Consider the following 25,317-nt stretch of genomic DNA (forward strand, 5'->3'; position numbering starts at 1 on the left):
CCATTTTGTGCTTGTTTGCAAATCTCAGGCGGTATTCTGTGATGCAGTTGTCCCATCTCATCAGGCTGCAGAGCAGAGAGCTGCTCTCCTTACGTGTGGTAGTCCTTGACACAGTAGATGTTGTTCTCAACGTCCACGGTGAAAGGCACTCCATCTAGACCCTCTTTACACACCACGCAGCGGAAACAGCCAGGATGGTAGGCCTTGCCCAGCGCCTGGAGGATCTAGACGCCCACACAAACAGAAAACACACACACACACACACACACACACACACACACACACACACACACACACACACACACACACACACACACACACACACACACACACACACACACACACACACACAGGAGATATGTGTAAGACTTGGGAGTGAGGCCAAGTAACACACGATGGGCTGCCATCACAGACATTTCTTAACTCAGCGGGGCTTTGTAGTAAATAAGGCCCAAGGTTGTGAGAAACTGAGTTTTTTATGTCTGCACAATACCGTAGTAACTTTGCAGAGAAGGTTTGAAATATTATACATTCACTCGTTCATGCTCTACATGCTCTGTGAGCTCCTACCATCTCCATGATGAGGTGACCACACACAAAACACTTGTCGGCCGTCTGCTGGAAACCAGAGTACTGTAAGACAAGACACAGGGCGTATTATCTTCAACAGTACATTTTAGGGAATTTTCTGTTGGCCATCCTATCAGTGGGACAGCTTCACACCTGATGCATGGACTTGTTTCAGTCCAGGACCCATCTATAGAGGGTGCTGCTGCGCTCTTTAAGAGAACGGAAAAGGATTTCCTTCAGAATCCTTTTGTCTCTCAGCTGACATGTTCATCCATAGCTGTGACCGATGGCGTCTCACCGAATGGGTTTTCTAATCTTTCTTTTACTGCTGGTTTTTCCTCAAAGCCCCCCCATTATATTCACAGATGTAGAGGAGATGTGGCTACCAGGTGAAGGTGGGAGGTGGCAGGCAGCCCCCTGCCCTGACAGCTCCACTCCAGATCCACCATCTGCCACCACCTCCCTTCACCATTGAAACAGCCCCGGGGGTGACGAGCCAGACTGGTCCAGTCTCAACTGTATCAGGGAGGCGGAAGAAGATTAGTCTCATCCCGTCATCTGACTTCAAGCATCAGTTTACCACTGACGGGCAGTGATTGTGAAGGGCAAAACAGGAATTTTAGTATTTCCCCAACAGATTAGCAAGTTAAACTGTATGGGGAAGCTGCCTATAAACAGGAAGTAGTGACAACGTTGTGAGGTTGTTTGGATCCTAAAGCGGCTTTCAACATTTATGTCACAGGAACCTTTTGTAAGCTCCTTCCTCCATGTTTGGAAATCAATCCCTGACAAATGTTATCGCCCTTAATAACAGCATCGCATACAGCTACAAAACGTAATGACCAGACAAAGTTAATCGACAATAAATGCATCATTACAATGATTCCATGAAAGCAGGCCCCGTGTCTGCCCTGTTTGGCCTGAAGCAGATGGACCAATCTGACCAGGAGCCTGAGAGCTACAGCTGTCGATGTCCTCTCTTACTTGTAGGCGCTGAGGAGCAGCTTGTGGGGTAATTGAGCTCCTTGGGGACATTTTGGGGAAATTAGTGTGAACTGGAGGGGTGGTGCAGCACTCCTAATTACAGCCGCCATGTCCGTTTCCTCTGGAGATCTGCAGAAATGTAGCCTGAGATTCTAATCCCTCGCTCTCTGCTCCGCCCAGCCGTCTGTCACCCCACCATGAGGCCATGATACGTGCGACCAGCTGATCATCACAGAACAAAATCAATTATCATGAGCACACGGGTGACTCACCAGGAAATCCTCCTCACAGTAGACCTTCCCGTTGACGTTGTAGAAGGCTTTCCCTCGCAGCCTCCGTCCTGAAAACAAAGAAAAAAAACTGTGAAATCTACATATTCAAGAAGAGCGTAGCCAATTCAGCAGATATATGGCATAAAGTATATGGACAGCCATTTTAATCACTATGGTTCGGGGATGTTTTCCCTAGCTCGGGCTGGGCTCCTTACTTTTTCATTCATGCTTTGGTGAACTTTAAACTGTAGATTTGCTCCATTGGCTAATAGTGAGCCATCTTGAAAATGCTCACTTCTAAGGGGATGGAGAGCCGGAGAGTCCAAAAAAGAACAAGCAGAAGTAGCTGCATATTAAAAGGCACACTGCACTGATAGATACATGGATTATGTGAGACACAGCTCTCCGAATGGCATTTTGACACTATTTCTGATACACATGTTATACTGTATGCCTCTTCCTTAATCTCTCCACTTTACAACCTCAACAGAACGTTAGTGCAGAGCAGATGTCTGGCCGAAGGTAATCGACATCCAGCCTGTGCCTCCGTTTAATTACTTTGAGCGTTGATCCCAACAGGATTCCATTCACAAGCCATACACAATCAATACAGCAGGCTGCTTTCAAAACCTCCCCCCAAAAATCTGTCCTCCTCCCTTTCCCCGCCATTGTGCCCCGTTCACAGACAGACCAACAATAGCAGGCTGGAGGGAGGATGTCCCTAACTTTGACACACGCATCGAATAGCACAGCGAAATGTATCAATTTGATTTAAAGTGTTCGTCATTCCTCAAGATACACAACCAAACTGTTGCTGCCATCATTGGCTTGGCGGCTGGTTAGACTGATGAAGATACTTTGAAACGTCACTTTGGTATTCTCAAATATCATGAATCCCATCAACAGTAGCAGCCCTGCACCTTGCTAACACGTCCACAGAAACATGCCCACGACCCAGCGGGCCCAGGTTCAGCATACTGAGCTTCCAGCTCCGAGTGTGAGGGCTGAATTCCTCCGGGTGAGTCTTCATTCATCAGAATCCAAGTCTGAATCCAACCTAAAAGGAAATTCTGCTGTGGGGTTGGCTTCTGCAGCCCCCTGCCATGCACCCCTCACAGCTCGCCCATTCAAATTCATTTAACGGCAGCGGTGTCTCTCTGGCAGCGCGATGACTTCACCCGAGCCTGGCAGACGAAGCGCACGGATCTCATAAATCTGCTGGATTAGTCAGATTTAATTGTCGTCCCGAGCCACCACTGATTTTATGGGTGTCCCAGCATGGGAAAGACGTGCCCCCCTTCCCGCTTTTTAACACTGAAAATGTATGCAATCGCTGTATTTCACACACAAACCCGGTGTCACAATGCTGGGAGATGGCAATACATTAACACCCACATAAATGGCTGCAGCAGCCGAGGAATGCTGTCCACACAATAGGTGAGACTTTTAAGACTTTGAGACTGAGGAGCAATTAGCATTTTGGTAGCGTGGAGGCAAAGAGAAAAGCGGGACTGAGGAAGAACTCCATGTGAAGCAACTCTTGAGAGACACCGTCTTCAAAGCCCAGACGTTGGAGAGGCTAAACTTGCAGGAACAGTGAGATTATGGCGAACAGTGCAGCAGCGGGGGCTGCGAGATGTTGCTGTGTGCTCGTCTGTGGCCTCTGCTCTGGAGTTTTGGGGTCTGGAAGGTGAACACAAAGGCCCCAGCGCTGGTGACTGTGTGGAGCGCTGCTAGGGGAGCGGGCCGACTGAGCAAACGGGGACATTCTTTCTGCCTGAGGTCACTAGCTGGTCCCATTCAACCCCCCACACCTCTCCAACACCCGCTCTCTGCGCTCCCCTTGCCGCCGAGCAAGGGGGGGGAGGGGGGGGGGGGGGTGCCTGCCTCTCTCTCTCTCTTTCCCTCCCTCCCTCTTCCTCCCTGCCTCCCTCCCTCCCTCACTCTCCCTCCTCTGGCCTTTTGTCACCAGACAGCGCTGCTGAGAGCCCGAACCTCCTCACAGCGCTACAAGTGATAAGCGGCAGCTCCGATTACAAGTTACTACTAAATCCAAGACCTCTTTAACACTAAATGGAAATGGATGCAAGACAAACTTAACTGCACAATGTGAGATCAAAATGTAACCTTTATGAACACGAGATCAGAGCCTCATCAAGATAGACATATTTTAAATTATAAATGGGTAAAAAACATAACAAAATGTAATTCTCCGGATTGAATATTCAGAGGTACAGGTTTGACAGTTTAATGTCCATGCTGTCAAAACACAAATTCCCATTGAGCAGCTAATGAAACTTAAATGATCGAAAAAAGAAAAGAAAATTAACCCTATGAAAAGTAACTTAACCGCAACACGATAATGACATAATTCTCTCTCTCCCTCTCTCTCTCTCTCTCCCTTCCTCTCCCCCTCCCTCCCTCTCCCCCTCCCTCACTCACAGCGTTGTGGCCCTGACCTCAGCACTCCTTGAAGCAGTTGCTTGTAATTTTTGTTCAGTTTGGAGTCAGAGCTCATTTTGCTAATGGTCCCATTATAATTAATAGTGCTGCTATGGAAACGAGAGTTGGTCCGGTGAAAGAGGACCGATGCAGCAGCGTTGCATCGGTGTTATTCGGCTGAATTTCTTCATGTATTAGTCGTGTTGAACCATCTCACATAAGAAAGTGGAACGCACTGGTTTCCGCGAATGAACCAGCAACATTTACTGGTGTCCACAGTGGTATCCCCTTCAAGTCGAGATCAGACTAGTGAATGTGTTTCCCAAAAAAACGTGGGATTGGCTTGCCCTGACCAATGGGAATCCCTTTATCCCAAACGGCCACCAACAACTTCTCAATCAAACGTTTTGGGCACCGTAGTAATAATAATTATGGTTCCTTCGAGTCCGTTAATATGTGTGACGGTGACTGGATTTATTTTTACGCAGCCTGAGTGCAACACAAATAATCAGAGAGTCAGACGGATGTCAATCAAGCACTTTGAAACATCAAAAATGTGCAAATGCTGTTCAACAAAGTAGGTTATGTCAGGTCACATTCCATGGAGAAGTATGTGTCAACTTCCTATTGGTCATATGGCTGCTGTTGTGTCTCAACATGAGATAACTGTTCCTCTTTGTGAAATGCATGGCATGCTTTTATCGTTTTCAAGCAATGCTTATCTCGACCTGAAATTATTTTGTAGCTCTCAGGGTTATAGTTGTAATCTCTGCTTGGAGAAAACAATGCTTTTAAAAAGAAGAAGAAAAAAAAGAGCTAAACACGGAGCAATGAAGCAGGCAGGTTCATTGAATCTCTGAAGCTGGCTTAAAGTAGGCGCTGGCCGCCGAAAACCTACAAGTAATCACATATATGATTCTGGCTGTGCTATCAATTTCTGTCTGTCTGACGATAAGGTTGTTCTGTACACTACAAGTGTTGCTGGAGTTTGGACCTTGATTAGTCAGAATGTGTAACGGCTTCTGAGGCTCCAATCACAGCCGGGACCGGCATGCGTTCGCACTATAAGAGCTCACGGCATGTCGACATGGCCACTCCAAAGCAGACATAGGCCATCCATGGCTGCGTCACTTTGTCACCTACAATAAACCGAACGAGCGGTATTTCTCTTGCTCTTGACGGCGGGATGCATCGCTCAGTCTCTCTGTCCTCTGTCTCGGGCAGAGAAACCACCGCTCTTGGTCTGTCTAGGGTCCTCCTAGATATGTCGATTTGCTCACAAACGGAGCCTCAAACTGATTTTTTTCAGTTTGCGCAGGCCTGCAATCTCGACACAATTTCAGAGCATCGTTGAAGGCAAACCACAGGCAGCAGTGAGCCCACCATCCACGGTGAATGACGCAGTCGGTAAAATATCACCGAGTAACTGCTGACACACCCCTTGAGCTATACAAGGTGATACTAAAAACACAAACATACCCCAGCAATGAGAGACAGCTCTGAAGTACAACTGTACTTTCCTCTACAGCTGTACTTCATGTCTAACATGTCTACAATTGTGCTGAAAAAAGAAGAGATGCGGAGCAGAGGGATGAGTGTGTGTGTGTGTGTGTGTGTGTGTGTGTGTGTGTGTGTGTGTCTCTCTCTCAACTGGACAAAAAAAGTGAATAATATCCTCCAGCCTGTGACGCAGTTATATTTTTAATATGTGGTCCGAGTGCTTTGGGGATTTGGAGGCAGATTCAGCTGTGAAATTTCTGCTTATACAGAACGATATTTCCAAAGGAGTTAAGATGAGGTAAACACGATGAGTTGTGTGCTAAATAGGCCATCCGTGAAAATGAACAAACCCGAGCGCCCTGTGGCTGACTTCGGCCCCTGCACCTCTGCTAACGGACAACAACAACAACACTTCTAATCGTTGTGGCCTCTTGCTAAGAGATAAATATTTGAGTAAATATTGTACTTTTTAAATCAATGGTGAAAATAAATAATATTTGGCTGCGGCTTAAATCGAGGGCGATGTTATAACGTGTTAATGACGCAGGTCCTCGGTGCAAAAAGTCTCGCAGCATCCAGTCTGCCCATTGTTCATAAAAAGAAAAGGAGGATCTCAACTGCAACCAGACCCCAAAGGTTAAATCGAGGGCGTCAAAAATAAAATACATCTCCATGCTCGTTAGCTGTCGGCTCACCGGCCTGCTGCTAATGAGAACGCCCGTTTGTATCTAACAAGCTACTGACTTGAATAACTCCAGACTGCTATGTCTTTTATCAATACATGTGACATCTAAAGAGAATATCTGACTCAGAGATAAACTTAATTTGGTTCATATGACAGTTTCCACAGTCTTTAGTATTAGCTTAGTGTGCATGTAAACATGCTGTATGACTACCAGAAATAAATGACAAAGAAACCAACGTACACTTTCCCCACCAGCTTTCTGATTTCCGCTGCCTGGCAGGTGCGACCGGTGGTGGTGAATGATTTGAGAAATTCAAACCCTTCAGCTCTCTTCTGCCAGTTCTTTCAGATGCCGTTTGAATTACTGTAACACACAGATGAGTCACCAGCCCTGCGGCCGACAGTCTGCTCATCCAGCCCGAAGCAGCGTGTTTTGATTTTCTTCATTCTATCCGGAGAAGGCACCCTGCCTCACACTCACGCGAGAATCTATATTCACTTCAGGTAAAGTGTATTTTTGTGGGAAAAATATATATTTAGTGGCAAATTGGGGCAAAGTGCAACTTGTCCTGCTACAATTAAAGCTGCAGAGGGACAAAAATGCCTTGTTTAGATGGCACAATTATAGTCGGGAGAACATTATGCATAAAAATGTGCCTCTGCAGATGCACTTTTAGGCGAACATGTGCTCGTACAAGTGTACAAAAGATAAAGATAGACATTTAATGTAATTCTTAAGAGGGGAAATCCAAACTGAAATGACCCCAGAACGTCCACTTGTCTGAACCTGTGTGCATGCACTTCTCCGTGCATCTGCAGTTTAACGTGAGCCCATGCCAGGCCTGCCCCCTCTGATAAGCAGGTCTGGTACACTTTGTGACTGATTGAGGTCCTCAAGGGAAGGCCGGCTGAAGTGGAGGGGGGTAGTTTGCATTCTTGGCCATTTCATGAAAAAAGGGTGCAACCATGGGAGTAAGCCAAGAGGAGGGCTCAATTATGCATGGTTAAACAAAGCCCAAGGCTACCAGCGAGCAATGTCTCAGCAAACTCGGCCTCACTCTGGAGCTCCAGACTCCATGGAGGACTCTTCTCAAGAAAAAAACTAAACAAAAGAAGAAGAGAGAGAAACCAAAAAACAAACAGGCACATAAGAACGCAGCTCCTGTTAAATCACTGCATAGTGTTATGACAAGTGCAGGCACTTTGAAACTAAACTTCTCAGAGGCCTTCACAACACTGCTAAAAAGAAAACATTTCCCATTCACATGAGGTCAAACGATGCATCACAGAGTTTACGTTGCCAATAAACCATCTCGAGAGGCAGGATGGGCCGCGGAGCTGTCAAGGACGACCCGTGTCGAGCTCACAAAATGACATGTTAACTCATCCTGGACGGGATCTCTCCACAATAATTATCTCAGGAGCCGTCTGTGGTTTTGGCCCAACTGCAATAAAGTCCAACGCAAATAGCTATCCTGTCATTCTCTGAGAGTATTTTCAGTCTTGAGGGGAAATCATCCGGTTATCTCGCAAATATGTTTGTTGTAAAGACCTGGGTCTATGTTTCATTTGATCACTGGAAGCAGTTTTCTGAGTGCAGCGAGCAGATGACTCTACAATAAGCCCTAAAACACACTCCGGACTGTTAAAACAGAAGTCGGTCGGGCTAGAGGCTACTTTTCCACGGCAAAACCCCACAACTTCAGCAACTGGACACTCAGCATCTGGCCCCTCTTTCTTCAGACACACAATAAATCGGAAAGTATGTGGCTTTGGTTACATGTAAATTATAGGCAGTTCTTCCAGGGCCAGAGGGGGTGGGGCGGAGGATCAGTGTCCATGTATAGTACACATATGAATGGAAGCAACCTGGCTAAAAAGCTCTCTCCCAACATCTTCCTCTTGTTTCCCTGGGAAACAGGAGAGGTGGGCTGGAGTCGGGTGACAGGGGCGACACACACACACACACACACACACACACACACACACACACACACACACACACACACACACACACTCAGTTTTTCTATTTCTCTGCAGCATTATTAGCTGCCCTGTTATTCCGCTGAGCAGACTTCCGGCCAGGGGGTTCTTTCTTTTTTTTTTTTGAGAAGCAGATTTTGATTCCCGACCATAACACCACCTCTGACAGAAAGCCGGTGATACTAATGATGATTTGTCAGCAGAGCCAGCAGCAGCTGATGCTTAGAGTATGAAGGAACACAGAAATCTGCAGAGTAAGGTGGGGTCCGGGAGACTGAAGCATTAGCAGCACACTTTTGTCTGTGGTTACTGAGAACGACTGAACTGACGTGGGATGTTTCTATGGAGTAAACACAACATCACTTGTCTCCTTACACCTGCAGAGAACAAAGGCATAAAGTAGGAAATCAACCCTGAACCCGAGTAGCCAGAGCTCAAATCATCATCCGCATCTCTGATTCAAATGTGTGGTGCTGCTTTCCCATCACAGCTTGGCTGTTGAAGCAACCGGCGAATCAGAGCTCCCTAGGTGAGATCAAGGATGTAAGAAGAGTTGCATTGGGTTGTATGGAGGGAGAGAGAGAGAGAGAGAGGTGAGTCAATGACACTGTGGAAGATGAAACAAGGGTAGTGTGCAGTAGTTTGGCTTGCTTTCTCCAGAAGGACAGAAGTTGCAGCTGCAGCAGCTGTTATGACACACAGCTCATGGAGACAGTTAAGGTGCTTTAAAAACACTTGGCGCCCAATTGTTGCAATTCGCACAACAAGACTTAAAAACACTGCTTATCCGTGTCATTTCTCAGTCAAACCTGACCACACACACATCGGATGCACATCTCTAGACCCAGTTTGATTTACGATGTCCATCGGCAATGAACGTCAATAAATTCGCTTAGAATTCATTGAGAAACGGCGCTCCTTATGACTCCAGAACTTGCCTGAGAATCACCGCGATTGTACTTTTAATGGTGCCAATTTGCCAGAATGTAAACCAATACAGGCGAAAAAGAAGAAACAGGCGCAGGTTGTTGCCCACAGGATAACTCACTGAATCTATAGCAACAATATTCTTCCCTATTTGGCAAACCTTAAAATCATTTTGGGAACTTATTTGCCAAATAAACGACAGGTCACTAAAAGGCAGACCCAATGATGCACCAGCTTTTTTTTTACTGTTATTCCACTAAACCGACTGGAGGTTTTACTTACCACAGGAGCAGCAGGTGAAGCAGTTTGTGTGATACAGGTTCCCCATGGCCTGGCAGGCTTGGCTGGCTCCATACACACCTTTCCCACATTTGACACAAATACCTATGAAGAGACACACGGTCGGTTAGCCGATGTTATGTATCCTGAGCTTGTATGAAACAAGAGTGTCCGACATGAAAGAAAATCTCTTGGTGAATCATCCAGAAGCACTTTGTCTTCATGAGATTTCAACCTGTTTTATGGATACACTCCAAATATTTCCGGTTGGGATTATTAACTCAAAAAGATCCACTTTCCTGCATTATTCCTATGCATAACATCATGCCGAGCTTGTGATTGTGTTCGAATGCACGGAGAGGATGTGAGGGGATTGTCAGGAAGGGCAGGCCAGGAACAAGGACAACAACTTTGTGAGCTTTTCCTCGTTGCCAGGAGCATGCAGTATCAATGATGTGCTGAAGAAAATGCACCACCCCTGAATGGACTTTTAAAAGTACATTGCTCATTACTGAGAGTCCATTTTTATTGAACATGCTATATAACATTTTCCTGAATATAAATGTAAACTCAGTTAGTCCAAGACTCTGTTTAAGATGCTTTAGATTCCTCTACTATGTTTGGAGTTGTTAACAGGATTTGAAAAACACTTACAGTAGGTTCCAAACTCCCTCAGCGCATTACTGACCCCAATAGTTTTTCAGAAGTCCCCCAAAAAGATAGTAAAGTGCTCATCAACTATTTAAAAAACAGCATTAATACAGTTATTATTCATTGAGAGTCAACATCTCAGCTCATCATCGTCATCAGGGTCGTGTGGGTCTGTTTGATCAGATTTGACAGGCAGTGCTAACATACACAAACCGCTGATTGGTGCACAGAAGTAGACAGCCCGCCCACTTCAGACCAGTGAGAAAATGTTTCACAACTGTTCAAACTTGAGCAAAAATTTTTTATAGGAAATGTTCAGGTCCTTTAAAAACTGTAGAATTTAATATTGTAGTAACAGACAATTTGACCACTGACCAATCCTGAGAGGAAATGCCCAGCTAGCCACAAGTACACAAGAGTATTATGACCTTTAGTGAAGAAATGAGATAGGGGGATAAAAAAACAAACAGTGGCCTTAAACTATTTGGACGCAGCAGCAGACTAACGATCTCCAAACTCTCACGCACAAGACGACCTCCACTGGGGTCACATTCCTCAGGGAGGGCAGGGTCAAAGCCTGGGAGGGGTGAGTCCAGGGTCACAGTGCCTACAGGACACAAGATCCCAAAAGGGATCCCCCTCCCTCACACGGACAAATTATTAAAAGGATTTATCTAAGAAATAAATACATAACTCAGGAAGAATTTGGAGCAAGGACACACTTTCGTGGACGTAAATCGTAGAATTCCCTGGCTGTCTGACACAATCACTTCCCTTTCATAGCAGCACCAGTGCAATCTGTGGCATTGTAGGAAACAGATAAAGGACACCCAAAGGTTACATGTCTTCCCTTTTCAACCTCAAGTGTTTGCACAAATGAATTAATCTGAATCAAAGTCAAATATTGGCATTTCCGGGTGGAACCTGAACTCATTACGTCAAGATAAACTTGAAATAAGCTTGACTGGCTGAGTAATTTCTCCAAAATTGAAAGTCACTGATGGTTAGTAGAAGAAAACAAAAAGGTATCTGTATGTGTGCTGGAACATTTTGTTTTTTTACCTCCATGAACTCCCTCTTCAAAGATGAGAAAACTTCTCAGTGAAATCTCTCACAGCCAGTAAAAGTAAGTGTTCCTCCTGATAAACGCATTGGGTTTATCAGCCCACGGCCAAAGGGGGTTGAATAAGCATTCACCAAATCTGCCAGTAAAGCGGGAAGCCAGCTCACCATAGTTGTCGATAATGAATAGCATTTACTGTTGCACATAATTTCTTTGAAATTCTGTCATTCCTGATTTGCCTCCTGGCTGTGTCTGGTTCAGCATAGGTTTCTTATTCATCACTGGTGCTCACGGGGACATAAGGCCACTTTGTGAATAGGAAACCTTTGTATAGACTCAATGAGACCATGACTGTATATAAAAATACAGGGTTTTTTCATCCACACACTGAACATTTGCTCCCAGTAAATTACACACGCTGCACAGTGATCAGATAGCAGTCACCAAGTGGTAATGAGGCATTCCTCTCTCAATGCCTTTCTTATATTAAACATAACTTCATATTCTGCAACATTACAATGATCTGTTCTGTATAACAACACAGCTCTATAAAACATCTCCAAATCGTACCTCATACTTAACCCATAGTTGAAAATACAGTAAATTTATAATTAACGTATTACTGATTAACATCCTATTAATATGGTATTATAATATATAAATAGGGCAGAATTAACCCGAGTCAGTGTTGCGCCCGAAGACGTCTTTTCTGTTTTCTGCGTCGGGGCAGCACACAGGACCAGCTCCCTTGGAAGTACTCATACTCCTCAGGTTATGAACGTTACCGGTGATTGCATGCGGCTGGAACGAGATGTGGTCTTTTTGTGTGACTAATGCTAACTCAGATTACAGTGTGCGACGCGAGTGTTAGTCGCCGCGTTGTTCTTTGTGTATCGTCATCCCGACTCCAGATACACATCTGTCTGAAGTCACTGCAAGCACAACGACACAAATCTGTCTGGACCCAGATAGCAGGAGTGTCTGTTCTTAAATGTCATGTCATCGTGTGTGTCTGCTCTTACGCCCAATTATCCGAGCAGCGTGATGAAGAGGAAGAGAGAGAAAGAAAAAGGGAGAGGGAGAGAGAGATTTAAGCAGATACATATTTAATTTCTTTCCCACAGACGGAATCTATGGCCATGCATTTAAAAGACATGGCTCTTTGGCTTTGATTCTCTGATTTATTTATAAAGCCATATTGATTCACCTCCATTACTTTATCCCCTCTGGATGCAACTATATTTGAGATTCTTCAAATCTATGCACCGTGTGTTGGCAAGGCAGACGAGGTTGTTACGAGTTGCGGTTCACAGGACAGTTGGGGGGGATCTCTGAAACACACTTCACATTCATTGAAAACAGGATGCCGAGTCCCTCATGTGCCCATTTCATAACATGTTCATGTGGCAAGGACAGGATGTTGTGCATTCAACTGGGGTTAAAAATAAACCGGCATCACTGGATGCACACACACACACATCCCTGCACCTTTGAGCAGGGATGTGTGATGTTGTTAAGATCAAGACACAATCTTTTCAGCCGCTGCTCAATGCGTGGCCGTGTTATTATGATGCGTGTGAGAAGGCCTTTCCGCATCAAACTCACACTGATGAGTCTGGAGATGAAATGAAAGCAGGCGATGAGTCAGTATGCGTATTAAAAAAATAAAATAAATGTTATGTTATTCCTGAGAGACGTGCTTGATCAAACAGAAGGAAAACCGTCCTGATGACATAGCAGTGATTATGCGGCGGGATTAGAATAAAGTAATGTGTAAAAGTGCCGTATAAACACACAACTTCATATTCTGCCCTCGCTAAAAAGACAACACGGAACGGGCTGCGAGTTGAAAAAAGGCTTTTGCACGGCCAGACTCGGAGAAACGTTAACGACCACTCGCCGTGGCTTTGACGTCTTACAGCCGCCACATCAAACCGAGCCTCGGAAGAGGCAGCCAGGTTACATGAGTCGTTCAAACAAATGAACGGTAGCATTCACGGAGGGCTGAACTGCGCATTTGTACCAAATGCTGCTAAATATTTTAAAACTGCTGCATGTCTTGCTGGAGTGATTCAGTTTATTGCACACAAGAGCAGCTTCGTGCGCCTGTCCAGCACAAAAGTAATCATGATCCATGTGATAAATCACAACGTGGGCCCCAACAGCACCACAACAAACTGTGTAAACAGACAATGTAGCATACACAAGATGCTTGGGCCGACAGAGGAACAGGAGAGAGCTGTAAGAGATGCACTGTCTATTGAAAGCAAACACTTGCTAACGGGTGCAGACCTTGAAAAGAACAAAGCAATTAACTTTCCATCACGCCTACGGTGCGTCATCCCATATTTAGAGTTCCAGACACTTCGAAAAACGACTTCTCTGGTGCTTTGTGGGTATTGTTGTGGTCTGTTGGGGGACTCTGGAGCTCGCATTTGATTTGATAACTACCGGTTTACAGAAATCACACTGATACGGCAATGTGAAAGATTGCAGTATTTACTTCAGAAAATTAGCAATAAGGAAAAAAGGGAAAAAAGGGAAGCAGATAGCGTTTAAAGCATAAAAGCCTGGAGATTACGCCTTCATTTCAGGAGAGAGGTCGTCACTTGGAAGCTTTAAAAAACGTGGAGTGAGACTTTAAAGAAATCAAGAATCTAATCTCACGTGAGCTGCCATTTGTGCATGGACAGTAAATACAGAGGGCGGGCTTGAGTGCCGTCAGTCAGCGTGGATGTTTATCAGGCCTGTTGCATGACTACTGCCATTATAATTCTGGGCAGGTGATCAGACTTGACCCCCACCAACTATGTCTGGCCCGCCAGCCAAGATCGTGTGCCAAGTGTCTGGTGTTGCCCGACTCCCCACCGGCTGGTTAATGAAGGGCTTCGCGGGGGAGTCAGGGCCGGGTGGTGTGTTGGTGGTGGGGAGGAGGGGAAGGGAGGTACGAGGCGGGCCTCCCTCCGCTGCTTCAATTGCAGGCCTGTATCGGGCCAGCTGTTGATTCACAGCTTCTTCTCCACCACAACAAACACAGGCCACACAAGGGCCGGCCGGCAGAGCCTGCCAGTGTGGGACACTGTGTGGGACACTGTGTGGGACACTGGCAGGCAGTGCTGCCCCCACTCCTTCCAAAAAAAAAAAAAAAAGGCCCCGGCAGTCAATTTCTCCACTGTCGCTACGGAAACAGAGCTGTCTCTATTGGGCTCGTTGTGTCTGACTGCATTCTTCTCTCTCCCTCCTTTTTCTCTCTCCATTATCTCTCCCGCTCCCTCCCCACTCCCCGCTCTCGCGGTCTTCCTCATTTCTTCCCCCTGTCTCCCATCCTCCTGCTCTCTCACCTGCCCCTCTGGAACAAATCAACAGCTGTCTCAGCCTCACTCTGAGCAAGTGCACCGGCTATAAAACACTCCACTGTTCTCTGGCTGCAGCCATTTGTCTGGCTGCTAATTCAAAAGGTGGACAGCAACTTCCTCAGCAGGGTTTTCCGTGGCTCCGTTATTTGCTGGCGAGCCAAATATATCTGGCCCCACAGTCCGCAGTCACAAAAATGTGCAGCGATGTTCAATTCTTGAAATCGGGCACACACACAAAAAATGACTGGCCACAATCTATGCATCAGAGGATATTAAGGGGCATGTCCAACACATCCAGACCCCACAATGACCGAAGGGTGCCTGCGCTGGCCGAACACAGGGTCCCATTCAGCGAGGTGCAGCGCTCCGCAAATGTTGGCCCAGCCAAGACAGAAATTAGTATTGCCCTGCAATGCCACTCTTATCTGCCACAGAGGAGCCGTTAGTGGTAATGTAGCTTTAGCAGGTCGCAAATGGATGTTGAGGAGAACACACACACACACACACACACACACACACACACACACACACACACACACACACACACACACACACACACACTTTTAACTATTTCTTTGAATTCCAATTTCAGTGAGCACTCAACTGTGCTGTAATACAGAGTGAGTTAAACATAACATTTCACGCTGCTCGTACTATTATTTGTTCAATGGTTGCCATGGAGAGTTCTCTCTGTTGTAAAAACGTTGCTCTTGTCGGCTGAAAACTGTCACCGTTTTGGATTCTAGACGGGCTCTGTCTGTGCGGGACCAAAACCCACAGCAGGGTTTTCTTTGGAAGCAACGTTGCAGGGATCTGACCCGATACCAGTGAGGGCTTAAGTGTGCAAGGAAGGTAGGGGTGTGTGTGTGTGTGTGTGTGTGTGTGTGTGTGTGTGTGTGTGTGTGTGTGTGTGTGTGTGTGTGTGTGTGTGTGTGTGTGTGTGTGAGAGAGTCAGGGCCGGAGCATCAGCGCCTTTACACAGGCATCTGAGGAGAGACTGCAGGCGGAGGGAAACCCATTGGCTCTGGAGCTGAGCTGATGTGACCAGATGAGTTCATTTCCATCAAACAAGGCCCCCCGTTTTATGAGGAAACAAACAAAGGACAATTTATTTAAGACATCTTCCTGAAGACCTAGGTACATAAACATTGGGGAAATGATCCAGGCAACTTTGATTCGCTTAACTTGCAGGCGCTCTCAAGGGCAGCAGAACCAAAACTCTCATCCTACTGATAGGGGAGGCTTGTAGATAATTAATGTTGGGTCAAAGTGAGTAAACATAGATGTCCCTATGCTAGAAACAGTAACACAATTGTTTGTTTGCATATTCTGATGTTGTTTCCAATATTATCTACTTGTTTTTATATTTAAACCCCAATTGCAATTAATATTACCTACCAAAGTATTCCTTTTTCATGTGCATCTCTAACTCCTTTTCCAGCTCCAAGGTGAGCGCCTCCAGCCGCCTCTCCGCCTGGCTTGGTCCACTCTCTCTGCTGGGGGTCACCTGGTAACCGATCTTAAACCTCTGGCTTGAAGAAGCAGTCTTCGAGCACACCCCGTAACTAAAGGACGATGGCAACCCCGCAGCCATCTCCACAGTCCCCCCCGCGTGGGCCGACTGCTGCTGGGGCTCATGCAGGTGGATGCGACTTGGGATCCCGTTGGAGTCCCCGAACTCCTGCAGCAGCGTGTCCTCGTGTAAACCGCTGCCCAGCATCGATGACCTCGGCGAGGGCAGCTGCAGATCCGGGTAGGTGCTCATAGACCCCCTGGAGCTGCGGGAACTTCTGGAGCTGTGGCTGGAGATGCTGGACCGCGGACTCACCACGCAGTTCGCGGCGGTCCCCGGTCTTGCGCTCCCGTCCTGGCTGCAGATGCTCGAGCGCGGGCTCGCCAGCGGCGCTGCGTGGAGAATCGCCCCCTCCAGATCGTGGTTGACCACGGGCCCGTACCGAGAATCGGAGTAGCTGGATCTCGGGCTGGTGGTGAAGGAGTACTGGCTCGCCGTGCTCGACCTGGGGCTGGCGTGCCTCTGGTCGTAGCCCATGCTGATGCCGCTGGTGCGGTTGCTGCTGGGCTTGCTGCAGCAGTCGCAGCTGTTGAGGCTGGCCCGGGGGCTGGAGTGCTTGCTCGTGTCGCTGGCGGTACTTGCATAGCTGGATCTGGGACTGAGGACGCCGGTGACCTCGCAGTGCACCAAACTAGACCTGGGGCTCGAATAACGGTCCTGACCCGGTACCACCAGACTGGCGCGCGGGCTGCTGACGCTCGACCTCGGGCTGGCATGCTTGCTCTGCTCCTGCGAGGACAGGGACGACGCCAAGCTGGACCGGGGACTGGTGGCGTTGTACCTCCCGTCGTGGTGGGTGCTGCTGGTGATGCAGACGCTGTTGCACCTGTTGCCGGGCAGCGCCGCCGGCTTGTTGAGAGGCACGCCGTCGAAGGCGGAGCCGGTGCTGTACCTGTGGCCCTGCACCTCCAGCGAGTACCTCCTGTGCCTCTCGGAGGCGCCCGTGTAGCACGGCAGAGCCACTTCGGACTTGGTGCAGCAGCCCTCCTCGGCGTACGCCGCGTCTCTTTGAGGGGCGCAGAAATCCACGGGGACGGTCCGGCTGCAGTTCACCGGGCGCACCGGAGCCGCGTTGTAGACTTTATTCCCAGGCGTGAAATTCTCCACGGTGTGATGCTGCTGGTGGAGCGCAGACGTGCCGTTCACCGGCTTGCTCTTGTGCTCCGCTACCGTCGGAGTCGAAAAGTCCAAATCGGGGTTAATCACCAGGTCTCTCCTCGCGTTGTACATCCCGTCTTTGTACGCGTCGTACAGGGAAAGGTCCTCCATCAGTTTGCTGGCCCGGAGTCCCAAATCGTCCTGGTAGTGCTCCATGTTGTTGCTCCTGAGGCGAGAAACAAGTTCAGAGTGGGCTCCGCTCCGCGAGCCAAACTAGCGAGCACCGCGGAGCACTAATTGCATTTCACATGGAAATCAAAACAAAAAAACCCGCCGCGGTACAGCCGTCGCTCATTTACAGAAAACCTCCGACAAACTCGGAAACCTCCACCGTGTGCCGCATCGTCTTCCTCTGCCGTGCCTCCCTTCGCGGAGAAAAAAACAAACTCTTTCTCACAGTTCCTGCCGACAGGGATACGTTTGTCAACTTCAGTTTTTGTTAAGTTGAAAGGTCTTTACAGTCAATGGCGCGCTGCGCGGAGGAATTTCTCCCTGTTGGTTTTCCCTCTAGTTTCGCTCGCGGTCGATATGCGGGGAATTAAAGTAGGCCGGATAATTGGATACGCCATAAATATCCGTTGTACATCGATTTGGGTTTGGTAAGCAGGCTGCAATCTGAATAAAACGCCGTTTAACACGGGGGACTCGTTCGCGTAAGAGGAATGCGAGGATGTAGACAGGATGCGCTGCGCCTCTCTGGAATGTGGTTAATGCTGCAGAGAAACAATGATTGCGACCAACTCAGCAAGGGGCTGCCGGCTCTGAAAAGAGAATAGTTTAGAGAGAAGGGGACGTCTGCATTCATCCCAGGCAGACTAAAATACCACACAAAGCACGCCTCACCTGCTCCGACTCCTTTTACACCAGGAATAAGCTGCAGCGAGCTGGTGTTTTGGAGGGCAGTGCAGGTTTTTATCCACCTTTTTTTAGTCCAGGGATATAAAGATAAAGAGATTCTCAGGTAGCCCTATTAAGTGGAGCCTATGTGAGCCATTTGGTCAATGTCCAGTTATCATAGCTGACTATGGGTTGTTTTAGGAATATTATCTTGGGAACAAAACATTAACAAAAAACCCCACAAGTTCCGAGTATCAAATACATTAATTGGGTGAATTGATGAAACAAACGTTTTATTAAAAGTTCATATTAGTCTGCATAACATGTTATATATCATTTTAAGTGAACTACATGCAAAGTTACAAGTCACTTAAAAAAGAAAAAATCTGGGGGAGGAGTGTGTCTATGAATACCACAAATTGAAGCCATGGTTAGTTTTCGTTAAATTTCAATTTGGTGGATTATTAATGTGAGATTGTGACTCATACAGTAGATATTCTGTAGACATTATAAATCAGACTATCAAATCTTTGCTCATGCAAACTATTTACCTGTCTTAATAAATAAATAAAAACAACCTTTGAATTAAACCTTGATTCCGGTTAAAAAATATATACACAAACCACATTTGCCATGGGAGAGTTTATTCATCGCAGTTTTCAGAACATTCTTCATCATTTTGTTACATTAAAATGCCACAACAGCACCAACAACATGTCTGCGTTAGGGTATCAAAGATCCTTGTCCCCAGAGGTGTGCTTTCAAAAGCTGAGGTAGAATTTGGCATATGGTGTGACAATGAAGACAGCCGTAGAATACAAAATGAAGACACTAAAAGGTATAGAGATAACAGATTTATTTTCACATGTTATGGGTGTCCCAGTATAAAAAGGTGTTTATGTCTTCACCTGCCAGTCGGACTGATTCTGTAATGAAATGTGTCTCTGTATACTTTGTCAGAACCAGTCTTGATAAGGGGCCGATAGTAAACATCAGAATCATATTTATGCTTCAGCCGCTCCTCAACTGCCAACGAAGGGAAGAAAAGAGAGCACCACGGCAACAAAGGCAAAAACAAACAGGATGTCTCGTAGCAATCGACCGAGGGAGGAGGTGTGACATTTTCTCCCGTGGCCTCTGCTTCTGAACCATTGTACAACCTCATCCAGGTTGTACTCCCGGGGGTCATAACCGAGCTCCGCCTTGGCTTTGGCCATGCTGAAGTAATGCGTCACACCAGTCTTATACACCTCTGTGCGTGTCAGCAGCGGCTGGAAGTTATAGAAGGGCCCGATGAGGTGGTGGATCATTTCCGTCAGAAAGGCAACAAAGTAGATGAGCGAGACAGGGAGGCGCAGTTTGGGGAAAGGATAGCCCAAGCCCTCTACCAGAGGTCTGAAGAATTCAAAATTATTCACGGGCCTTCCGTCGGAGATAAAGTAGGCCTGGCCAGCAGAGCGGTGCTGCTTCTCCGGGGTCAGCGCCTCTGCGGCGAGCTCGTGTGCCGACACCAGGTTGTCCACATGGACAAACTCCACCAGGCTGCCGGGATCACCGTAGACAAACCGGAAGATCCCCTTCTCTATGTAGCCAACTATCCTGGGCAGGTGCCTCTGCTCTCCGGGCCCGTAGATGCCGGCTGGACGCAGCGCACAGCATCTCAGCACCCCGGAGCCGTCCGTCAGTGCCGTGCCGTCGGCTTTCAGCACCGCCATCTCCGCCAGCGACTTGGTTCTGGAGTAGTGGTCAGGGTGAAGGTGGAGAGGTAGATAAGGGAGGCTTTCATCCCCGTTCTCTATCACTTGTCCCCCGAACACCACGTTGAAGGTGCTGGTGTAGACCAGCCTGGACACTGCATGCTCTACACAAGCCCTCAGGACATTCTCCGTGCCCTTAACATTCACTGCCTCAATCAGATGGCGGTCCAGCTGCTCTCTGCCGGACATGCCATAGGAGGCGGTGTGGAATACACAGTCCACGCCAGCGATGGCCTCCTCAACTTGTGCGTACTCGCGTATATCTCCTTGAACAAACTTGAAGCCCTCTGGCACTTCATGCTTCAGAGGGGCCGAGTCAAACAGAATGATATTGGCTCCTTTTCTGTGAAGGGAGCATGCCAGGCTGCAGGGCGAAACAGGTTATTTAATATGAATTAATCTATGCATGACACTCATCATTTTAACGAAATAAAATGACAACAAAAATAAAAAATACCATAATGCATGTATTTATAAATCTGCCAGGAGGCATAGAGCTGAGATAACTGGTGCGATAACGCCACCTTGTTGCAGCGAAGCAGCGTTACGGCACAGGGCAACTCGGAACCCATTGCCGAGGGTTAACTGGCCATGAATGTGTAACCTCATTTTGTTTACTTGAGTAATAAACTGTATGGCATTGTTCTTACCGATAACCGAAATAGCCACATCCCCCAGTTATCAAGAACGTGTCCATTCGGGCATTTTCCATTGCAGGTGGAGGAATCTGTGAGTTTGCAGAAGAGATAATTAGGCAGAGTACAGAATGCACACAAGGGGCACCCTCATGTCAAAATGTCACTGTAACCCTTATCCCCCCCCCCCACACATATAAAAGAAAAAAAAGCCACTGAATTGACATGACCTAACCTCCAACCTCTTGTCTGAACTAACCGTGTTCTTAAGTGATTGTAACCCTGATGTAATAAGATAACATTAAGTACGCTTACTTTCTATAATGAGTCATTCAGCATGCACAGACAGAAGTTAAGATACATCCGCAGCCTGCAGTCCTAATGTGAGTTAAGTTCAAAACGCGAAGGCCTTTCGGTGTCGGTACTAACCTCAAACTATACCGGGTAGAAAGCGAGAATGTCCGCTGAGTATCACTGTTAAAAAAGCTCTACTATAGCAACGGTGAGAAGGCAACAGCGTGCACTCGCGTGCACTTCCGTGGTCCGAGCGTGCGTGTTTTGTTACGTAATTTACGCAAAAACCGTCGACAAACAGCCAACTCGAGCTCGTGTCCGTAAGCAGAGTGACACAGGAAGTAGGACAATGTAGCGATATAGTGATTGGCAGCCGATTTTATTTTCAATCCACAGTTATCAAAATTACGATGAAGCTTATGAAACCGTAGCATTGTCAAATAAGCGTATGATTGTATGCGTCCGGCTTTTAAACTCTCATTGCATGCGTTCTAGTGTTCGCCATCATGCTTTTATTGTGAAAGTCGTAATCGGATGTCTGGCAGCAACAATATCACTTCTGTTATGCCTTCAGAATAAAAGCGGAGATATTTTCAAAAATATATCAATGTAGTCAAATGTTGTATTTAAGCGACGTACCTATTAAACAATAACTCGTATTACTAATTAGATAAATAAAAAAATATCATCATATGCGTTATTTTAACTGCAAACTGTTCAGTCAGCACGGGTTAGGTTAGTGCTTGAATTAGACACTGGCTAACTCATTCTTGCATAGAGTATATGTTAAAACACAATTGCTGACCTCCTACTTCATTCACAAATTATATATTAATCGGACGTTTTAAGAAGAAGAAAAAACAGTGACTTTTTTTTTTTTAACAAAATGTACTTTGTAAATTAAAGTGTCGGTTGATAGTGACTCTATGACTGCGGTCAACTCCGTAGACACTTGGATCTCCGTGGTCAAATTAGCAGACACTGAAATGTCAGTGCTCCTATATGCTGACATTCACGACAAATGCATTCAACCGACCCACATCGGGAGTGAGCGAGGGTTTTTACAAAGTTAGCGGAAAGAGCCAAGTGACACAGTATCCGGTTTTCAAAATAAGATGTTGACAAATCATTATGCTTAAATTCAAACAGCTTGTATCTGATTATTTGAGAGCTTGTACATATATTTTCCCCATGAGTTCCAGGGGATGACTGATACAGATGTGTTCAGGACGTCCCTGACTCCCACTCCACTGTCAATCAATCACTTGTACTGTACCAATTAGGAGATATTTCAAAGTAAAGGTCATATTTTTTTTTTTGCGAGAAACAAATCCTTTTTAAATGTTTGAGGTGCTGTGATTATTCTTTTCCCGAGAGTTCCAGGGAATGACAGATGCAGGTGTGTTCAGGACATCTCTGACTCCACCCATATTGAAAATCTGATTTCTGTTTTTTACTGGACCAATCAAGATATATTTCAAAGTGAAAGTCACACATTTGTACATTCAGAAACTAGAACTCAGAACATATTGAAGTAAAATTATTTTAGAACATTAAAGTGACGCATTTGAACCGTGAATTATGTCCATTACAGATTATTTAAAGTGCAATTACCAAAACAAAACAAAAACAAATATAAATTGCACAAATTAGAATAAATGAAAAATAATAAATGGAAAAACGACTTGCTTTCAAATGCTTGCTTGCAAATGCTTTTGGTGCAATAATTATCGACACAGACAGCAATTCCAGTTGGAAGTTGTCTGCTGTGTTCATATAGGCACTGGCTGTGGAACCAGCGGTAACAGCTGTCACACTGAATCTAAAACAAAAAGGGAAAATGAACTAACATGAGCAAGGTTACATGCTGTTTTGTCAACTCTTTGGGAAAAGTATATTTACAGCACCTTAAACATTCAAAAATGACTTGTTTATCGCAATTTTTAATGACTTTTACTTTGAAATATCTCCTAACTGGTACAGTAAAAGTGATTGATTGCCATTGGAGTGGGAGTCAGGGACGCCCTGAACACATCTGTATCAGTCATTCCCTGGAACTCATGGGGGAAAGTATATTTACAAGCCCTCAAATAATCAGATACAAGCTGTTTGAATTTAAGCATAATGATTTGTCGACATCTTATTTTGAAAACCGGATGTTGTGTCACTTGGCTCTTTCCGCTGACTTTTTAAAAACCCTCGCTCGCTCCCGATGTGGGTCGGATGTCAGCATATAAGAGGACTGCAATTTCACCAATTCAATTTTTGACCACGGAGATCCGAGTGTCTGCTGAGTTGACCGCAGTCTCTAGTGGCGAGTCCAAGTAACTGCAATATGACTTGTCAGCAACAACAACCCTCTGCCGAAAGTTTAGGTAAGAGTGTTTTTTTAAGTCTGCTCCAGGGTGATTCACCATAGGGTCGATCTAATAAGGGATCAGGGTTAAGTTCAGTACTGGTTGAAGTAGGTTTTCTTTCTGCTAGAGGCTACATTTGGCTTACAACTCTGAAGGAAATACCCAGGTTTCACTTCTTTCAAGCGTTTCCTCAAATACTCACGAACATTGAAGTCACTCGATACTACTTATACACCTTTCATTGCTAAAGATGTTCATTTATTATTTTCAGTTTGCTAAAAGACAATGGATAAAACTCGATACAACTCTCACAACTGAGTAACTTGTTTTCTTATTACTCTTTTGACTGTTTATTTATATTACTTTAATGTTTTACTATGTGTCTCTTGTGTGCACTTTACCCTCTGCTGCTGTACTCCTGCAAATGTCCACTGCGGAACTAATAAAGAAATATCTTATCTTATCTTTTCCGAATTATTCAATGGTGCCATTGTAAACTCGTTTTGTCATTTTCTTTTTAAGGGAAATGGACATAAGTTTGAAAATAAAGACAATAATGATGACAAAATGTAGTGCAGCTTTGTTACCGGTAGATGGGACCACTAAATTAGTCAGCATCATCATCATCATCTGTTATAAGGGTTTTAAGCTTCAACTACTGGCTTTATTTAGCTATAAGGGCTTTTTTAAGAAGTGACATCGTGTATTGATTTTTTTTATTCACAGGCAAGATGAATTTGGAAGAATACTTCCAACGAATTGGTTTCCACGGCTCTTTTGATAAACCTGATCTCGCAACACTGCAGTTGATCCACAAACGGCATGTCATGTCAATCCCATTTGAAAACCTCAGCATGCACAGTGGTGAGAGGAACATCATGGACCTTGATGCCATTTTCAACAAGGTAGTGAGGAGCAGCCGTGGAGGCTGGTGCCTTGAGAACAACCACCTGTTTGGCTGGGTGCTGAGAAAAATGGGCTACGAAACTACAACGTTGGGCTCCAGAGTTTTCAACAGTGTACTCAATGATTTTGGCCCCGTTGATACTCATTTCATCAATAAGGTTGTCATTGATGGAAAGGCTTATATAGCAGATGTAAGCTTTGGGGTGTCTTTCCAAGTGTGGGAGCCCATGGAGCTCGTCTCTGGAAAGGACCAACCTCAGGCAGCGGGTGTCTTTCGCCTCATAGACAAAGGGGAAGTCTGGGTGCTGGAGAAAACTGGTAGAAAGCCAGAGGTTCTCAATCCAGAGTTTGCCAACTCAAGTCTGGTGAACAAAAAAGAAAGCAATCCGATCTACTGCTTCACCTTGGTGCCTCGTGAGGCTGACCATTTCTTTGAGATAAACAACAAACTCCAGACGGAGACTTCACTGTTCACCAATAAGTCCATCTGCTCTTTGCAAATACCAACAGGTTTCAGAGCCATGATTGGCTGGACCTACGGTGAAGCCACCTACAAACCCGACGAAGGAGTTGACGTCTTCGACATAAAAAACATAGCGGATGATGAGATAGAGCAAGTTCTTCGTGAAAAGTTCAATATAAAGCTGCAGAACAAACTGCAGCCAGTCGACAAGAAGTCATTCTACACATTCTGAAATCCTTCACACGTCATGTTTTGAAATTCAACTGGAAAAATCTCACAACCGGTTTTGATTCCACAACCAAACAGATAGAGCAGCTTGTTGAAACATGAATAGTGCTTTGAATGTAATATTCCGTACAATGGAATTTGTGCAATTGCATAAGGCCTGGAGAAGTAAATTTTTCTGATTTGGGTATATGTGTAGGCTAAGTATCCTGAGTTAATGCAGACATGACGTTCTTAATGACCAAAAAAAGTGTTCAATACATTTTCAAATCTACCAAAAAACACAATGTGCTGTTTGCCAAAAATATATTTTTTATAATATAATAAATGAAATGAAATGTTATAACTTTCTTATACCAATGTGCCCTGCTGAGCTTCAAGTTATGTAATAATGTAAACC

The 25,317-nt window shown here is 45.8% G+C and overlaps 3 protein-coding genes across 3 annotated transcripts in view; 1 reads left to right on the forward strand and 2 right to left on the reverse strand.

Moving 5' to 3' along the window:
* wtip (WT1 interacting protein) overlaps positions 1-17,599 on the reverse strand; it is a gene marked incomplete at both ends in the record, with an annotated part of 20,488 nt that extends 2,889 nt beyond the window's left edge. Inside the window, 5 exons of the mRNA XM_079217017.1 lie at positions 94-224; positions 571-633; positions 1,827-1,894; positions 9,646-9,747; positions 16,111-17,599. Coding sequence (XP_079073143.1) covers positions 94-224; positions 571-633; positions 1,827-1,894; positions 9,646-9,747; positions 16,111-17,599 — 1,853 coding nt within the window. The remainder of the gene's footprint in view (positions 1-93; positions 225-570; positions 634-1,826; positions 1,895-9,645; positions 9,748-16,110) is intronic.
* A 1,326-nt stretch (positions 17,600-18,925) lies between these two features.
* Positions 18,926-20,752, reverse strand: sdr42e1 (short chain dehydrogenase/reductase family 42E, member 1). The gene is made up of 2 exons (XM_079216510.1): positions 20,688-20,752; positions 18,926-20,401 (listed from the first exon to the last, which is right to left on the reverse strand). Exons 1-2 carry the CDS (start codon positions 20,747-20,749, stop codon positions 19,303-19,305), a joined length of 1,161 nt encoding a protein of 386 aa, XP_079072636.1. The 5' UTR covers positions 20,750-20,752; the 3' UTR covers positions 18,926-19,302.
* Positions 20,753-24,054: 3,302 nt separating this feature from the next.
* Positions 24,055-24,924, forward strand: LOC306735928 (arylamine N-acetyltransferase, pineal gland isozyme NAT-10-like; the record flags this gene model as incomplete). Its single annotated transcript, XM_079217500.1, has 1 exon — positions 24,055-24,924. One exon carries the CDS (start codon positions 24,055-24,057, stop codon positions 24,922-24,924), a length of 870 nt encoding a protein of 289 aa, XP_079073626.1.
* Positions 24,925-25,317: the final 393 nt, after the last annotated feature.

This window comes from Taurulus bubalis (genome assembly GCF_910589615.1).
Source record: "Taurulus bubalis genome assembly, chromosome: 4".
NCBI classification, from domain to species: Eukaryota; Metazoa; Chordata; class Actinopteri; order Perciformes; family Cottidae; genus Taurulus; species Taurulus bubalis.